This window comes from Zosterops lateralis (genome assembly GCF_965231275.1).
Source record: "Zosterops lateralis genome assembly, chromosome: 1".
Classification (NCBI taxonomy): domain Eukaryota; kingdom Metazoa; phylum Chordata; class Aves; order Passeriformes; family Zosteropidae; genus Zosterops; species Zosterops lateralis.
In genome coordinates, this window is record NC_139762.1 from 90,880,326 (window position 1) to 90,897,682 (window position 17,357).

The 17,357-nt window shown below is 36.6% G+C and overlaps 1 protein-coding gene across 1 annotated transcript in view; it reads left to right on the forward strand.

Moving 5' to 3' along the window:
- GABBR2 (gamma-aminobutyric acid type B receptor subunit 2) overlaps positions 1-17,357 on the forward strand; it is a gene marked incomplete at both ends in the record, with an annotated part of 453,856 nt that overhangs the window by 401,703 nt on the left and 34,796 nt on the right. The window contains one exon of the mRNA XM_083878236.1: positions 15,432-15,542. Within this exon, the coding sequence (XP_083734362.1) occupies positions 15,432-15,542 (111 nt within the window). The remainder of the gene's footprint in view (positions 1-15,431; positions 15,543-17,357) is intronic.

Below are 17,357 nucleotides of genomic sequence, written 5' to 3' on the forward strand. Positions count from 1 at the left end.
AAAGACATATACATGAAGACTAAGCAGAAGGTAAAACATAGAATTTTTTTTTTTTTTTTTTTTTTTGGATCTTTGTTTGGAATATTCCACTGGCATATCTATACTTCATTTTGAGTGCACACCAATATCCACACTTGAATACTAAAGTATTCCTGTGCAAACTTCAGGAAAAGCCGGAAATGTGGGCCTGTGGTAATTCAGTGCCAGCAGTACCCTGTCTTCTCATGCAGCACTACAGCTTGTCCAGCCTTGGGCAAACAAGCTGAATATCCTGTGCTTTCAAGGAAGGTGCTGGGTACCACCACAGTGGATCACACCATATGGTTGACCCTAGCTGGTCCTGTGTGAAGCAGAGAGGACAAGATGACTTCCAGATGTGCCTTCTGACCTCAACTATTCCATGATTTCTTGAATTTGGAATTATGTGAATAAATAGCATGATATCTTATTGTCCTTGCAACAGTCTGTCAACTGAGCTACAGATGTTCTTTAGCAGATGTAGTTAAAAAGACAGAAGAACACACTGGGTAAATTCCACCCTTTTACCCCTATTCTCTATGCACTGTGAATTTGACACAGACTAAAGATTTGAAAGTATACACTTTGCATTATAGTCCAAAAATTGCCAGTTAACTAACAATAAGAAGGCCATAAGAAGAAATGGGAGAAAATAAATGCTTAGCTTTTTGCTAAGTGCTCAGACTGTTGGCTCTGTGAGCTCTGTGTACTAAGCAGATGACAGGTCGCTGTGAATTCTCTCCTGAGATCACCTTCAGGAAGTCCTGGACTTGCTGCACATGCACAGGAGTACCTGCACATGCCATAGAACTCCCAAGGGCTGGTTGGGTGCAATGCCTATAAAGCACTGCCAAGAGTGACTGGTGTTCTGTACTACCATACATGGGAGCCACCCTCACAAATCAGCCTTACCATGCTTGATAGTTTGCTATCACTGTTTGACACAAGTTAAAAAACACAGATCTACAGAGAGGGTATAGCTAAAAAAAAAACCCTCCAGGTTTCTGTCTGTGGTGATGCTGACATAGTGAATGTCTAATCAGCCTGAAGACTGCAATTTGCAGAAATATTCTGAATCTGTCTTTGTGCTTGAAAGACAGCTTCTGTAAGGTGGTTCAGTTTTCTGTTTTGATCTTCTTGTTAAATTATAGTTCAGGATTCTAATGTAAATTAAAATAAAAACTCTGAATCTTCAAATTGCAGCTTCTTAAAAGTCAATTTCCTCTTTAAAAAGAAAAAAAAAAGATATCTGTATCAGAGATATGTCTTATGAAACTATACACATCCACTGCACATGCACCTTTAATAATCAAGTTATTCAGGTTAATCTAAGTCTTGAATTATGAAAGGGCTTCCCTTCTCAAGGAACTCTCTGTCTGCCTGCATCAGCATTTTGATTTGGGAATGTTCAGTTTGGATTTAGTTTCACTTTTTCAGTGGAACTATATCTGAAGTGTTCCAAAAGTGTGCCCGATGTGCTCTATCCACGAGTGGGTAACAAGGCTACAGGACTTTGTTTGAATAGGTGTGCCAAGCCCAGGGAGTGCTGCAGGTGGTGAGTCATAGTTGCAGTTGTAGGAATCCTGTTAGATTTGAAAAATGTAAAAAATCACAGGCATAATCTTGACTGCACTGAAATGAAAAGTAAGATTCCCATTCACTTTAGGGACAGCATGCCATAACTAGAGTAGGTGCTATTCCCTCCCCAGCAGCTGCCTGACAGGAATGAACAACTACAGCAATCAATTTATAGATATGGCTGCTGGATCCAAAACAATAATATAGTCTGAATTGCACTCCTCTGCAGAGCTAGGAAAATACATCCTTTTGCACCCTTTAGCAAAGATACATTAACCCTGCTGGGCAGCCACTTTAATAGATAGGTTTAATAACATCATGTCTTGTTTGTTTGCCATTGTCCATGCACACAAAATAAATTCCTCTGCTAATAGGCCTGCACCTGCCTGTCTTTCACACCCATTTTAAACACTATTTTGTACAGATGCGAGTGTTCAGCATTCATTTAAAAAATGGCATGGTGATGGTTAAAAAACAAAAAAGTATATTCAGTCATGTCCTTCATCTGTGTATTTATCATTTCTCTTTTTGTTTCTTATATTTAGATAATGTTGGAAAGCTAAGGGTTGAAGACAGCCATTCACATGTGCAGATAAACCGGAGGTTAGGAGATGCCAGTAAAGATATTCTTATGTTCATATAGGCAGGTGTTCCATCAGGGAATTTCAGGTATTTGTTTATATTAATTGTCCACTAAGTAAAATATTCTAAAATAAAACTCAGAAGCAACAAATGGTACCTGGTGGATTTGATTTCAATCTGTAACCAGCATGCTGTGTCTTTGTAACCCGTGGCATAGGCAAATGATTTTAACCATGGAGTCAAACGTTACTGGATTCATTGGAGACTATTTTGGCAAACATAGAGCCTATTAAAGAGAGAACAAGAACTCATACTTGTGAAAATATGTTGGGAATATAAATTGAACTATAACATCTGCATACTATTTAATTAAAAAGAACATATTTGCGCAGCTAATATAGATCAGACAGTGTTGGAGGAAGCTTCTTATTGCTTGTCACAAGAGATGTTGGTCCTCAGGGTTTGATTTGATTCACACATGAGCAATGCATATCTCAGTGTTTAGATTCATGATCCTGTGAGTCAACTCAAATTGCATATTGTGACTATTATATTTGATACAATTCTTAAAAGCAGTGTATTTAAAAATACTACATTGAAAACTGAAACCTTTTATTTAGTGATAATTAGTAGATATAGGAATCAAGATATCACAGACTTTATGTCTTCAGGGAAAAAATGGTATTGAAGAATGGTAAGAAGTTAATATGCCTCCATAAAAACTTAAATGCATAGGATCATATTGTAAGAGTTTGCTCATACAGTTCTAAGCTACTATTTAACATGAAAATTGCGTAATGGGGACTCTCTCCTTTTGAAATATTACATTCAGTTATTCAGGTACTTTTTGCTTAATCAATTGTCCCACAATTTGTCCAAATTACTACAGAAAAAATTATTTGTGGAAAATGGTTCTATTTAATTGAGGAAAGCTGTCATGAAGTCTCTGTACAGAATGGGTTCATGTAACTTTCAGGTATGATTAAAAGTCCTGGTAAAACTGTAATGTTTTGAAATTTAAGGTAAGCATTTGTTTTGATTTTTCCCAGAAAACAATAGTATGAGTACACCTTTGATGGTGATTTCAAAATTTTTCATAAAGAGTAACTTTTTTAATCCCTCAATTGTATGCAAATAATCCATGCTACTTATTCACGATCTGATATACATAAATACCTGTATTTTAACAGTTTAACTAAATCATGGTCTACTCAAATTTTTACATTTTTTCATCCCATTGAACATATACTAGCACTGCTCGGTGGTGGATATACAAGTATGTGAAAAACTGTCATATGTCTTTCCCTGACCATTCATCCCTGGAGGGTAATATTGAATGGGTATTTTTCAAATTAAGATTTTGTTAAGTCATGCTCTAAAGACTACATTTGTATTTTGCCTCTATAGGAGTTGCTGTTTCTACAATAATTATACAATAGGTTCTGATTCATATAGAGGTAGATTTCATAGCCTTCAACTACCTCCTATGAAAGTAGTTTTCCATTTCTAACCAATAATTGCTATTGTTTAATTTTTTGTATTGAATGACTGATGTATTCATAAAGTAATGTCCAGGTGATTGTGGGAATATCAAGCCTTGTTGCCATGGAAAAAAACCATTTACTTACAGAAAAACATTTTAAAAAGAAAAAAAAAACACTTATACAAGGGTTCATTAAGAGATGCTTTTTTATTAATATTGATCAGCTTGTGGAAAGAATTCATTGCTATTTTTGGTTTATATATGTTGGTTTATATGTGTTGACTGGGGGACCATGTATGGGATTGATGCTGAGTCAGTTCATACCCCATTTGGTGGTGATAGAAGGAAATGCTATTTAGAGCGATCATGTGAACCTGTCTGCTTTCTGCATTAGCTCTCTCTTCCCTTTCTTCTTAATTTGGCAGGCAAAAGTGTTCACCACTACTTCCTTTCTTCCCCACAGTCTTCTTGAGCCAAAATGCTCTGATGTTTCAGTCTTCTTGAGTTTTCTGTATTTCCCTCATTCCATTAGGATAGAATTTCTCCCAAGGTTTATTTCTATTCTTGATGTATTTGTGAGATTCTTACTTAATTTTCTGAGTCATTTACCAAAAGTCTACTCTCCTGTATAGAAACTCAAGTGACCAAGAATTGTCACTGCTGACACTTTTTCAAGCCTCAGATGAGTCGTGAATACTGCCTAAGTTTCTCAGTGGTAGGAAAGCTTATTCCAGCACAGGACTAAGACATCTCACCTTACTGGGTTGGATCATTAGGCTCTTTACCATAGATGCTCCAGAGATCCTCAGTGAGGATTTACTTTGGGGGCAATCAACTAAGACCTCTGTAGCAGTACATTCTGCAGTTTCCTTTTCCAAAGCACATCAGCAAAACTGAGATTTCGTGGGGCCACACCACTGCTGCTTACCCAGATGTTTTGCTGCTCCAAGGAGCCCTCCCGTAGTGCCACACTCAGCCCAGTGCAAAGTGCCTGAAGGTCACACCTCCCGCCTCTCCTAAAGTCCTGTCACACTGCAACCTTAAAGAGGAGATAGTGACAGAATAATAATTGCTCAGATAGCTCAGACAGGAGGGTTTGTTCTGAAATGTGTGACAGGCTGGTTAGTGGCTGTAGGTGAATACTGCAAAGGAGGTGAATGTCAAGTCAGACAAACCAGGTTGACACCAGCCGTCACTGTTTAGCAATGCACTGCTTTTCCTGCCCTCGTGCTGATAATGCCTGTCTCCCTGTGCTTATCTCATCCTCTGCTGGTCTCTCAGTGAGCTGTGAAAAGTGGTATCAAGAACAAAGGCATCAACCCCTTACTGTTTCTCTTCAATTCCTTGATCTCAGAAATTAAAATTTGGGTGGAAATATAAGCTGTCAGGGGCTATGCTGAGAAAGATTTTTTGATGGCTTTTATGTCAGCTCTGGAGGTGCTCTAGAAGAATTACAAATGCTCACCTGTCAAAATGAAACTATGGAATAGGCATCCCTAAAATATAACAGGAGGAATGATAAAATTTCCAACTACACCCTATAAAAAAATTACAGATAGATTTAAAGGAAGCACTTTACCATGGAAATAGCCACCTCAATGAATTCTTAAGTCCAATAAAGATTACAGGCTCTGCTTCCAATAGTGGAACAATCCTGAAACATGCTCACACCTGACACAATATGATACAGCTGTACTGGGAAGACGTTTGCAGGTAAGATCATCTCTATCTACCAGGACAACTTCAAGTTCACATGACAAAAAAAAAAAAATTAAAGCTATGGATATGCACTGTGTATTTAGCTATAGAAAAGAAAGGAAAACACATCAGATCAATGCTTCCTATAGCTCTCTGCCTTAAAAAAAATAAGCTTTTTTTCTTGTACAGATCTTCACAGAAACGATCACCTTAAAAATAAGCAAATGTACTAATATTATCATGAATATGTGGGAATTGCAAGGCAGAGTAGGTTCCGAGTTATCTGCTTGTACTACATATATATCTATACATACATATCATATATATGCTTCAAAAACAAACAAACAAAAAAAAAACCCTATATGATTTAGAGTTCAACAATGTAAAAAAAAATCTATGGAAATATAAAATGGATTTTATGGTTGCTAGGTTTTGTTTCACGTTGGCTTGCTTTTTCAACTGAACATTCTTCTGTTGTATACCAGAGCAAAGGACCTGCAACATTTAAAGTGTGTGGTAGACTTGTGTTAAATGAAATCTGGTCTGACAGATGCTGAAAGAAAATAAATTATTTAAGAAAAATGTTGCATAAAAGTTTTACTGAACTGCGAGAAAGAAAAAATTCCCATGACTACCTTCTTTGCTCTGAATAACGTCAATAGAGTGGCAACACCGAAATAGCTATTTGTAGAAGAAAGATGTAATGGAAAAATCAAAAATCCCTGTAACTGCTATTCTTTTTTGTGTTTTGGGGGCATGTAGCTTTCAAGGGAGCTTAGTACAACTATTACGGGTTCTCACTCATGTCAACTATTCCTATGAAATCAAGAGAAATACTTGGTGAATAAGATTTCAATATTATCTTTTTACTTTTCTATAGCTTTTAAACTCTCTTCACATTTCTGTATTCATTTAGAATAGAGAAAACTAAAATGGAGAGATTTTGTGGCATCTTTGGCTACATGTGTACGCTTTGGTCTAACTTAACCTTGGGTATTATGGTGGTATTAATCCTGGATATGTCTGTAGGGCCACTCTGACCAGCTGAGCATACGCCATTCCACTCTTCAGATTTCAGAAAATGTGCTGGTCCAATGGTCCAGTGAAAACCAATGAGGCATGTTAAAGGAAGATAAAACATGTCAACAGTGAAGCACAAGCTCATGTCATAGCTTATCAAGGATTGCATTAGGAGTTTACTGGGTCAAAATCTGTAAATACCAACATGGCAACAAAATTTTGTTATGCAGCTTTTCAATTCAGTAGACAAAATATAGTAAGAACTAAAGGAACCTGATAATTCATTTTAGACATCAGAACCAAAATTAGGGCTATTTTTCTGCAGTCAATTCAATTGGCTCAGCAAGAGCTATATAGGCTTATTGTCACGGGATTTTTTTTTCCTAAAAGAGATGTTTTATTTCAAACTGGAGTTAATGCAATGAAAATCTATATTCTGTGTTTTACTGAAGATGAGACAGCTAGCAAGACATCTCATTTAACTGTAATGTCAATATAACTATGAAATATTAAGCCTCATTTCAGAGTCTTTCTTTAAAGCAGGACAGAAATTGATTTAAGATTCCAAGTGTAATTTTAGTTTGTTTAGGCCCATATTTTTCACTGCTGAAGCAGGACTCTACCAAAGATAGAGGCATATTTTGAACACCTTTAATCACCTACCTTAACCTGTAAGCTTGCTGGCATAACTGTCTGTTAAACTTGCAAAGATGTGTGGTTCATTTATTGGTGTCACTGCTCTGATAAGGATCAGTTAAATTTGCAAGCCTGAATCTGCAGAAGTAATCCATCAAGACCGTGGATTTACAAGCTAATTGCTGATGATATTCCTAAAGTTAAGTATTGAGATATTTTTCCCAGAAAACATGGAGTAGTCATAAGATTCACATACTTGAAATAAAAAAGGTAGTCTCTGTCAGTTTCCCCATGCAGAATTATTTTAGTAGGAAAGTGCTAAAATATTCTTGTTGACCTTTGTTAACTAAAGAACATCTCTTTTGAATTCAACATGACCTTTGTTATCAAAATGGAGTTAGGTTATATCAAAGAAGGTTATCAATTTTAAAAGGTCAAAATGAAATCAGATCTTTTGAAGTAATCAAAATATTTCAGTTGACCTGACCTTTATTGATTTATTCATCCACTCATTTTTTGCATGAATATTGTAAGTGAAAATGTTTATGTCTGAGAGATTACTAGTGTTGCAAGGCAAGAGAAAAAATAAAAACCTTCAACATTTTTATGAAAGGCAAATGTTTTCATGTACTTCTTTCTGTACATTGAGATGCATCTTACGTTTGACTCTAAACAAGAAAATTTCTCTTCAATCAACTAAGAGAAAGCAACTTTTGTGTTGGGGAAGTTGAATTACCTGATTTTAGAAGGATTTATGGAAAAGAATTAGGTGCTTCTGTTTCAATCATCATGATGAAATTATGAAATATTAAGCTAGTCTTAGGATTTAGAAATTAAAGATTTTGCTCGAACTTTTTGAAAACAAAGGAAAGGCCTCCCCTTACTACAGCAGTTCCTCAATTATGTCTTAGTGCAGTCAGAAAAATAGGAGCAAAATGGTCCAGTAGGTTAATGGACCATCATCTTATCATTTTGGAGAATATAAAAAAAACAAGCAAGGAAATAAAATGATCCCTAATATTCAGAAATAAGCTGCCTTTTTTTTTTTTTTTTTTTTTTTTTTTTTTTTTTTTTTTTTTGCCACAACCCAGAAGCTATTCATTTATCAGTGTCTGCATAGGGTGGCGGTGATCTCTGCTGATATTTGCCTCTGAAAATGTCATGCAACCGTACTTTATGCTTCTCTCTTCTCTACACTATATACATGTTTTTAAATCCTCTCAGGGAATGGATTTTTCATTTTCTAAATAAAGTCAGTGTCCATTTGTTGTTGTCACTGCAATGCAAATAAGCATAGTGATAAATATTTCCAGAATCCATAAATCAAGGGAATTATAGCACTAAACAGAAAATATAGACAATTGTAAAGGTGAGATTGTTGTCCTCCTTGTCCCAAATAGCTGAGCACAATTGAGGAAGAAGCAACTGATGATAGATTCTGTTAGTTGTTGGGTGCAAATCAGGCTTATTTACAGGAAAAGTGTTAAATCCAGTTTCTTTAAGCGCCACATAATGTGCAGTAAGTCATATCCTTGCTTACAACTCAAAGCCTACCCACTAGGAAATTAATTACAAAAACAGCCTCTACCTTGGTTCCAGCTGGGGCCACCCAGACAGTTTGTCCCTGGCTGTCCTCTGCAGCTTCACTCCAGTGTTTGCCTTTCTGCTTTTGCTGTCCTTCCCAAGAATGCTGTCTGTTTCCATTACCATAAGCAAGGAGGCATTGAATTGCTCCAGCCACCAAAAGAAGTGCCTGGCATGGCCTTCAGCAGCAGGAAATCTAACTAGGAAAGGAAAAAAGAACTAGAAGGAACTCCAAATCTGGGCTATGAACCACAATTCTGAGCAGCTTCACAGGAAGGAAGGGGAAAAATAGTCACCCTGTGAAGCTGATACCAAGAACTGTACTTTTCTGGAAGAATCCATACAGTGCAAGAGGTCTGGGTAGTAACAGAGTTCCTCATTCCTCTGACCTACTTTTCTCATGTGTTTTGGCCCCTTGCCCTCCCTTCAAAGAAAACCACACGTTTCTGCTGCCCCGAGTGCTTTATTGAGTCTTTGTAACACTTGTCCCTCTGTCTCCATGCACATACACAGAAACATTTCATTATCCAGTCACTAGATATGCAACTAGGGCAACATTCTCTGAGGAAATAATATGATGTAAAATTCTACTGAAGCAATAGCTGAGTGTAGATTGGGAAGACTCAGTTGTTTGAAACTCTCCATGATTCAAGAGAATTTTGCCTTTTCCCTTTCATTTGCTAGTATGTGATTGTTTGCAGGGATCACAGCAATTTCTTGACTCAGTCTAAATACTATTTTCCGTTTTATGCTAATGCAAATAAATGAAACTGCTTGTATTAGGAGATGATATTAATAAAAATAGGAAGAAATCTCTGGGAACCTTTTGGCTCTCAGAAAACAGTTTCATTTAAACAAAAATGAACCACCACAACAGGAAAATAAAACTCATTAAGTAAAGTGATGTTATAAATAATGCTGATGGGAGATTTTCTCTATAAATAAATTTGTGGACAAATTCATGATATGAGAGTTTATAAATAGCTCTGCTGGCATTTTATCATCTTTAAATCAGACTAATTTACAGTATGTATGCTGATTGATTTTATGGAATTATTTGTACAAGAGGCAGATGGGGACTTAAAAAGTAGAATTCTTTTAAATATATTGCAGGGTGCTATCATTTTGTGTGTTATCAAATCTTATTTTTTTGGGATTTACAGTTGTTATCTCTAATACATATATGAGGGAGGAGGGGAGTTTTCCTGTCATTCTTCACTCCCATTCACTTGGAAATTTAGGTCTGGATTCTCTATATGTAATAAGCTGACGGATGTAAAATAGCAACATCAATATCCTTGAAGTCTCCAAATGTACTTTTTCCTTGGCTTACATGGTACATTTTTTTATTCTTTAGCAAACCAAATTGAGAAAAGTGACTGAATAAAAAAAGGGGATATTCTTGTTGCTGTTCCAGCAAGTGTCATTTCATTGTGTCATGATTGCTAGCTAATCATTACTGAATTACTGAATCATTACTGAATTATCATAGTAAAATACCACTTGGAATGAAGATTTTTTAGGAGTTACGATATAAACATATATATTGATATATTGAATTGTGGGAATTCCGTTGTTGTATTTGTGAAGCCAGACAATGCCTAAAGTCCAGTCCATTGACTCAGGTGGGGTGGTGAACTGGATTTCAGTATAGATTTCAGTAAGAAAATGAATGAAACAGAAAGTGCCCTTTAATCCCCTTGTATAACCTAAAGATACTCTTTAGTTCATGTCACAAGAGCAATGAGTGTGTATTCAGATCTATGTAAAAAAGCTTGTTTCCTGAAACACTTCATATTTCGTCTTTCAATCATTAAAATATTACAGAAATGTCCGAATTCTCAATTAACATTGAAGGGAAATTAAATTGGTCACTGGACTGCAAGAATTCAGGAATAGTTTTGTGCTTTATACAAATGAAAAGAGATACTCTGTGACATAAAATCGGATCCGTAATGTACCCAAACCTAAGCTCAGGTATCAACAAAGGCAAACAAGGTTGCCTATTATTCAAGGTTGTTGACTAAATTTTTAATTGGAAGATATTCCAAATGAGCTACCCTAGCTTAGTAGTGCCATTCCTATTTTTCATTAATGTGCAGTACGACTGCACAATGTAGAAAATGCATTAAACAAAAGGGATCCATTTCCTTGAAAATGTCTTCTTCATATCACTGTTCCTATCAGCTGTTTTGCTTTAAAAATACCTATAAATTATTAAGTAATCAAAAAGTTGACAGTGTCTGCTCCTTCTCTTTTCATCAGTAATTAAGAGCCTGGCTCTCAATTTCACACTGCGTGCTCAAACTGTTTGAATCCTTTTATGAAACACCTTTAGAGAATTTAGAGTATTAACCAGCTATAATTATCCTTGGGAGGAAAAAAAAGAGAATTTAAGTAGGAACGATCTTCTAATTTAGCAAAGTCTGAGTTTTAAGACAAGGAATCACATGTGAGCTCCATATGACTGTTAATATGCCAAATTAAAGATGCCAGAGATATCTAATTCACACTGCAAACTAGGTGTAGTATACAGTCATTATGCCAGTTCAATTGAAGTAATTTAAAGGAAAGATAATACAGAGTGGGCTGGTATATGAAAGCTATTCCAACAGTGTGACCAAAGAGTATGATCCTGCATTTTCCTACACTTGGGAAATGCACAGTTTCTTTTAAACATAGTAAACAGAAGGTGCAACAATTTACCTTATGGTCCATGCTCATTTTTGGAAAGAACTGAGGCCTAATGTTGTGACTTTCTCACTGGTGAAAGTGCAGCTTCAGAAATGACACAGAGTCACACTGGGAATATGCTGCAATGTCCTCAGTGAGCTTGCTGAGAGTGACCTCCTGTGAGCTCTGTCACACAGCAGCACCACAGCTCTGCAAATAGAATCTTCTGCTCTGCTGGCCAAGGGACCTGATGAGGAGACTGTGTGGAAAAACTACCTTAGGAACGTCAAGGACTTTTGGATACTGTGTGCTGCCCCAGTCTGTTCTTCACAGATATTTGCTGGATAAAATGTCCCAGGGAACACAGACCCTTCCTTCTTTTAAAAACTTTGTGAAGCTACAGAAAAGGAATAGCAATAAAGACACAAAATAAGTCAAAGGTGCATTAGTCATCATACGACTATCTGCCTCTTCCAGAGGGATTATGGCTACTACAATAACCACTAAGAAATTGTACTTATAGATTAAAAATAGATAAATAAATAAAAATCAGATTTCCCTGATGGTTCCTGGTAGTTTTAAGCTTTACTTCTCACTCTGCCAGTTCCCACCTAGGCCATCAGTCACCTGTTATGACAAGCATCTGCCAACCCTCCCAGAAGACTGAAGAGCAAAGAAAATGAAAAAGCAACAGAACTACAGAATTTACTTATAATAGTTTAAATACACACATACAGGGGATATCAACATTCTGTGGGTAATCTGTTTACTGGTTTAGGTTGCTTTCTAGACCTAGTAGATCTCATGTAAAACAAGCATTTTACTGATGATGATACACAACTCTTGTATGAAGTGAACAGATTAAACTATTTATGTTCAACTGCTGAAAGCACTCCAGAAATTGATGTCAATGTCAGAAACCTTATTAGGTTTCAGAAGAGGTAGGAAAGCTTCAGCCTAATCACAAGATAGGAGGTCTTCAGGCTTTTGAGAATGACATCTGAAGGGCATTGAGATTGTTTTCTATAAAAGGAAAGGGCAAATTTCCAGTACATATATAATCACTGGTAGCATTTATGTTGTCATCCTCTCTAAAGCAATAACAAAGTGCACAAATGGTGGATGATTAGAGAGGTCAGTCAAGTGCCCCATTCAGCTGTAATTGTAGAGTTTTCAAAAATTCTTTTGACATCAGAAAATATCATACTTTTTTTAACCCAGCTTTATCTATGATTAGTTAATTCATGCAAAATCAGTGAAGAAACAGAATGGCAAATTAAAAGCAGTAGAGCAGGAATGTCATTTTGCGGTAGTGATAAGTAATCAGCAAAATCCATTCACTTTAAAATTCCTGCTACCTACCAACATTTAACCCCACATGCACAGGACCTCAGCAAATTTTTGTTTAAAATACTACCACCTTGAGAGTCTCAAAATGTACATGTACACTTTTGCTGCAATCAGTATTCTCTCTTTCCCTGCTCTACCTAGAGCACTTCACAAGATTTTCCTGTCTCACAAAGAAAATCTGAACACACTCTTTTACTTAATTAGCATCAATTTTGAACTATCATGCCTCATAAAATCTGACAATCTTCCTATTAAGGAAACCATGCTTACTCTTTAATAGTATTTGAAAAGAAATTATGTTTTCCACTTCATCATTTTCGTGTCTGGATCTTAAAAGAGAGGTTTTGAGTAATGAATGGACATATACTTTCCAATTTTGAAGTAAATTTTCATTAGAGAATATATAAATTATATAAAATTATATCAACATATAATCTGCCACAAACCAAATAGAAGTTTTCATTTCAGTAATATTCCTCAAAGCAGGTAATTATTCCAATTACTTATAATTACTTAAAAGTGGAAGAATCCTTCAGTCCAGGTGTGTTTAGAGTTTACAATCCAGGAACAAGGAAAACAAACCATATGACATTACCCATCAGAACAGGTGAAAGTCCTCTTTATTTATACACTTTCTTGCTTCAAAAAAGTGTGAAACTTAAGTAGAAGAAATGGCAGGAGGGATGTGGAACTGGGGAAGCAAAGACAGAGTCCTGTGCTGACTCACTAGTATGAAGGAAAAAAAAAAAGGAAAGCACTCTGATGGTCAAAATCTTAAATTTTATGTCACTTCTGTAATTCCAGACCATGAGAGATAGAGATTTTGGCAGGCTTAGATGTAATTTAGAATTTTAGAAAAATTTCTCTGTAGTACAGTCCTGGTGACACATCAGTAACACATTCAGAGCTCAGTGTGAATGATTTGTCCTGTGAAGTTTATTACATAATAGGAAAAAATGATGTTAAACACATTTGGTTGTAACTTTGACATGAAAAAGGTGCTTTCAGTGCACCTGAATTTTAGCACTGGGCTTTTGTCATTGATCAGGGAGAATGAGGTAGTTCAGCTGATCCCCAGACACACATTTGTAGCATCTTAAATGTTGTGATGACACTTAATGTTTGTACTCATTTCAGTTCTTCAGCTAATGGTTGTTTGCCTGCCATCAACAACCATTAGGATGGAGTCATAAGCTCTTTGGGAGAGTTAATATTGCTGCCTTGGTTTTTATCTTATTTTATTTTAGGACACCTTTTTTTCCAAGAGCTTTATTTTTCCATTTAGGATTTCTGCAGAAGTTCAGGGTAGGAAAAGGTTTTAAATGTTAATGTGTGCCTAGTGAGGGCTTTGCAAAGAAAATTGTGAATAGCTTGACTAACCAGTGCATCATAGCACAAGGTTGTTTGGATTTTCTCATTTTTTTACAGCGTATGAGATAAGGGGAAATGCCTCACATACAAAACACTGGTGGAAGAAAGTGAACTGAAGATTATTGCTGTGACCACTGAAATACATAGCAGAAGTCATACATCATCGGGGGAGGAAAAATAAGCTTCAGGAAATTAATCAGATCTCCCCAAAATCTTTCCATGTACAATTCTGCTTTTCAGTTGGTGAAAACTTCCTTTTTCCTTATATAATAATCATTATTCTTCTGCATGAGATATTTTACATGTGTTATTCATAAAAAAGGAAAATTGAAAAGCCCACTGGGACAATCAGGTACAGAAAGCTATGTCTGGGTTGATCTTAGTTTGGCTGAAGTTCAAATCCAGTCTTTCAAAGTAGAAAGGAAAAATAGCTTTCAGTATTGCAGGATTTTCTGTAAACATAGCAGACTGTAGGTTTGTGCATCTGAGAATAGCCAACAGGAGTGTTCTGCCATATGTACCTAAAACAAGTTCACTTAGAATCACATACAAGGTCCTTGTGTTCTTTTACAATGTATATCATTGACAAGCAGTTTGATGTTTGTTCTAGCAGTTCTAATATCTATTCTAATTGTACATAGCATAGTAGCTAGTAACCCTTTTCTCTGGGTGTAAACTGTTCTTTCCCCTGTCCATTAAAAAAACAATTGAGTGGGTCAAGGGGTGGTTCTTGCAGATTTGTCTGAGTCTTTGTTGTTGCTCCTCCTTCATACAAACAGTTCTGATAGCCTTCAAGTCTTCTTGATTCTGCAATATTATACAATCTCCTTTCCAAAATAAATGGAAAGCTGCAAACCTTCCAGCAATACTTCATTTTGCACAGGCAATCACTGTCTCTAAAAGACCTTTTTTTTTTTTTTGATTCATGATCTCTCCTAAGCTACTGGTATAGTTTCCATAGTAAATGGTCTTGGATTTAGCTCAGGGTTAGCAATGAAAAACCACCTGAAACACATCAATGTTTCATACATTCTTTATCAACCATTTGCCAGTGACATAAGAACTGCAGGTGAAAGGAAAAAGAAATTTAAATATATTATCTTTCATGCCTGTGCTTTTGAGCTGTTTGCCATATATAAAAAGTAGATGTCCTAAAGCTGATAAATATGACTAACACTATTAAATACATAGTGACTTTAGATTTTTTTTTTTAGATCTGCAGTAGATGTGACCTCACCAGGTAGTAGCAGCTGTTTCCACAGATCCTTGCTTTTCACTGTATTTCTCTGCAGGTTCATGGGTCTGATTTCATCATAAGTTACCCTTAAGTTGTCCACTTTGTCACGAATCCTCAATCTACTGAAAATAGAGTTAAGTACTACTGAGGTGTGAAGCAAAGGAAATCTGAGTCCAAACATTTCACCTTTTCTTTTTGCAGCCGGACCCTGCGGGCAGAGATATCTCCATCCGGCCAATCCTGGAGCACTGCGAAAACACCCACATGACCATTTGGCTTGGGATTGTCTATGCTTATAAAGGGCTGCTGATGGTAAGCACAGCTTCTTCTGCACAGCACTGACTTCAAGCTGCTCTTTACTCATAGGCATGAACTGAATTATATTTGCTTTCCTGATGGCTGGGAGTGAGTAAAAGCTGCCTCAAGCACAACTTCTATAAACAGATCTGTTTTAGTGTTCATTAGACAGTAATATGTGGATATATGCATATGTAAAATAAATAAGACATCAGTAGCATTTAAGCTGAATGAAGCTTAGAAATTCAGTAGTGAAAAGATGGGTCTATAAATGGGACAACTTTGTAAATAAAGAAGTCAAATCATCCAAATTCCTGTAGGTTCTGCAAAAAGGTAGAACTAGGCTGTCCAAGATGTTTGCCTCTTAGTTGCCTGTGTATTTGAGGAATAGTCATGAGATGCAAAATTAATCTGGGGCCTGAATCAAAATAACCCTTTTATCACTGAGGCCCATCTCCATAAAAAGATTTAGTAAGTAAAACAGACCTCAGGAACCAGGGACCCTGAGGCTTGATAATTAAAAAAAAAAAAAAAAAAAAAAAAGAAACTGTAAAGGTGACTATTAGTGATTAAAAGCTCCTGAGCCTGAAGGTTTTGAAAACATCCGATACTGACAGCACTGACCAGCAGAACACCTATCTCAAGTTGAGCCCCATCTGGATTCTAAGCCTGATGGACATTAGTCTACACTGCCTGAAGGGGTCAATCTGTTCTGTGCATTTGGAGCATGCTGGTTCATTAGGACACCGGGGGAAGATTGGATCAGCTGCTCCCACTCAGTGTGGTTGGTGCTCCTGCCCAGAGGGGCTGCTGGTGCCTGGAGTCCTCTTCTTCCCTCTCTCCTATGAATGACTGCTCTTATGAGTCCTGCTGCTTTTCCTGATGCCTTTTTCAGGCTGAAAAGTCTTTAAATATCCAATAAAAGGTTCAGCAGGGACGGATGAGCAGTTTTGTTTCTTTAGGTTAGAAACAGTTGCTTTGCAGTCAGACCGCTCTGCTGAGGTGAGCCTTCAAGCAAGGAGATGCTAGCACCAAGTATCTCCAGGTCCCAGGTGAGAGCTCTGATTCTTGAGCTACTAGCCAAAAGGAAGCCTTCTCAGCTTTCCATTTAATAAAGAAAAAGAGAAAAAAAAAGACAACTTTAGGTGTAGATGCCTCCTTTTCAGAGAATGTGCAAGCAAGCTGTGAAACAACGAGCTAGGACATATGCGTTCCCTCCAAAGGGATCGGGACTGAGGAGAGATTCCACACCTCAGCATGTCTCACTGGTTGGTCAGCTCAGGGTGGCTCTGGATGCACATTAACCTTGGCATGTAGCACAGCATCAAGGAATTTGTGTCCTGAAGGGCACCACAAGCTGGGAGCCATGACATTGATCAGCACTGGGGCCATATTAAGATTCAAACAAATGGTAGGGGTTTTTTTGTTTTTTAAATAACTTCATCAGTGTTTTCAGTTAAAATATTTTAAATGTATGTTCTCAGGCAACTTTCTTTGAGATTTCAAGTTTGAGTGGTGTTAGACAGTAGTCAAACTGCTTGGATTCTCACTAGTCCTTTGCCTTTGATTGGCTTGTCAGCATGTATGTTGGACTATTTTCTACAAGATATGTAACTCTCTTTAAGTCTGCAAGTGTCATTTTCAAACTTATTTTGCAAATGCCATTACATTATTAGACATTATATATGTGCATATATGTGCATATGTAAAATATCCAATTAACTATTGAATTTTTTGGTTTATGGTATATCTATAATATTTAGCTTAAGTGCTACTAATGTTTTATTTATTTTATGTATGCCATTACTCGCTAATGGCAGTGGTTCATAA